The sequence below is a fragment of the Perkinsus marinus genome (genome assembly GCF_000006405.1).
Source record: "Perkinsus marinus ATCC 50983 genomic scaffold scf_1104296930060, whole genome shotgun sequence".
Taxonomy (NCBI): Eukaryota; Perkinsozoa; order Perkinsida; family Perkinsidae; genus Perkinsus; species Perkinsus marinus.
In genome coordinates this window covers 1-1,327 of record NW_003216277.1, presented here as the reverse complement: position 1 = coordinate 1,327, position 1,327 = coordinate 1, and the positions used below count along the sequence as shown (strand labels likewise).

The 1,327-nt window shown below is 49.3% G+C and overlaps 1 protein-coding gene across 1 annotated transcript; it reads right to left on the bottom strand.

The window, feature by feature from the left end:
• Nucleotides 1-149: 149 nt before the first annotated feature.
• On the bottom strand, nt 150-1,154 carry Pmar_PMAR009654 (hypothetical protein; the record flags this gene model as incomplete). The annotated part of the gene is made up of 6 exons (XM_002787196.1): nt 150-268; nt 319-431; nt 476-567; nt 613-739; nt 927-1,026; nt 1,079-1,154. 6 exons carry the CDS (start codon nt 1,152-1,154, stop codon nt 150-152), a joined length of 627 nt encoding a protein of 208 aa, XP_002787242.1.
• Between the last annotated feature and the right edge of the window lie 173 nt (nt 1,155-1,327).

Here is a 1,327-nt window from a genome sequence, read left to right as displayed (position 1 = left end):
TTTCTACGCGACTCGGGACGCATTCCTCAATGAGTGCCCCATGTAAATGTAGGAACATCATTTCTCCCATTGTTATCAAACTTTGGGGAGGGCGTTATTTCTCAACGCTAATTGGGTCGCTGACTGCGGTCACAGTCCAACACGACGATCTACCTATTAAATAGGTCCATCAGAGAGACCTCGCTACTGAAAGGAGCTTGCACGGTAACATCATCATCATCGTCAGTTGAGGATTCCTCTAAGGGGCGGAAGCTGAGCATCGGCGGTGCTGACAAAAACCACTGAGTGCGTCGCAGCAGAGGCCTGGGGTCGGCTTACTCTGACGATCTTGTCGAAGCTGGGGCCATTCCCCGGGCTGTTCCGTGAGCATTCTTTGAGCACACATGGCCAGAGGTACTGCAGCAACGCCATCAATAGGGATAGTCGTTGTGCTGAAGTTATGGTATGGAGACAACACAACAATAAAAGTGGGTACCTCTGAGTCTCCTCTCCTACTTTAGTGACTTTCGCTTCTACAGCAGTGCCGTACTTATTATGAATAAGTACCGCCGACATAACCACAAGCATCTAAAAGAGACCGTCCGCACATTACAAAGTCGCTGCCCGCCCTACCTTCCTCCCATCCTCAGTTGCAGTGACTTCACATATAATAGCAGTACCACCGCTGCGTACCCCACCAGCAATGGGCACCTTACTCGACTGTGGCCGCATCACTGAGCGTGTTGTGCCAGACAAGGACCTGATCAGTGATCGATTTCCTCAGCTGAGCTCAGGAGTTTTCCTACTAATTCTACGGATTTCCATACAAATTTGAGTACGAATTAGTATCTCGAAATTTTCTCAGAATTTCCATATTGTGACCGACATATGTAGCACGCTGCACATGACCATTTTCAATTCCCTCAAAGAATAGTTGCTCGGCTTACCTCTGCCTTCCTCCACCCCCAGCAGGCTCTATGATAGCATACGGCTCGAAGCCCACCACATCAGTGACAGTACCATCATCAACATAGTACAGGTACTTACCTACACGATGTGACAGAGGAGTGGTACGGAATAAATCACCCTTTCGACTTACCCTTTCGATCCAATGGTATTTTCTCTTGTTCCCAACCGTCACCCTTCAAACTCACAAAGGCCCTGTCCTTGGCCATTCTCGCGTTATTGGTAGCAACATGCACGCTGATATCAGTGAGCCTTCGTTCCTCACCAACACCAATTCTAACCGGCTTAGTCGGCTCCTTAGACCGCCCCTCATGATCATGTGTTTCCCACGTCACCAACAGCTGTGAGCCACTCAGGTTCCTAATGCTGTATGGGGCGTACT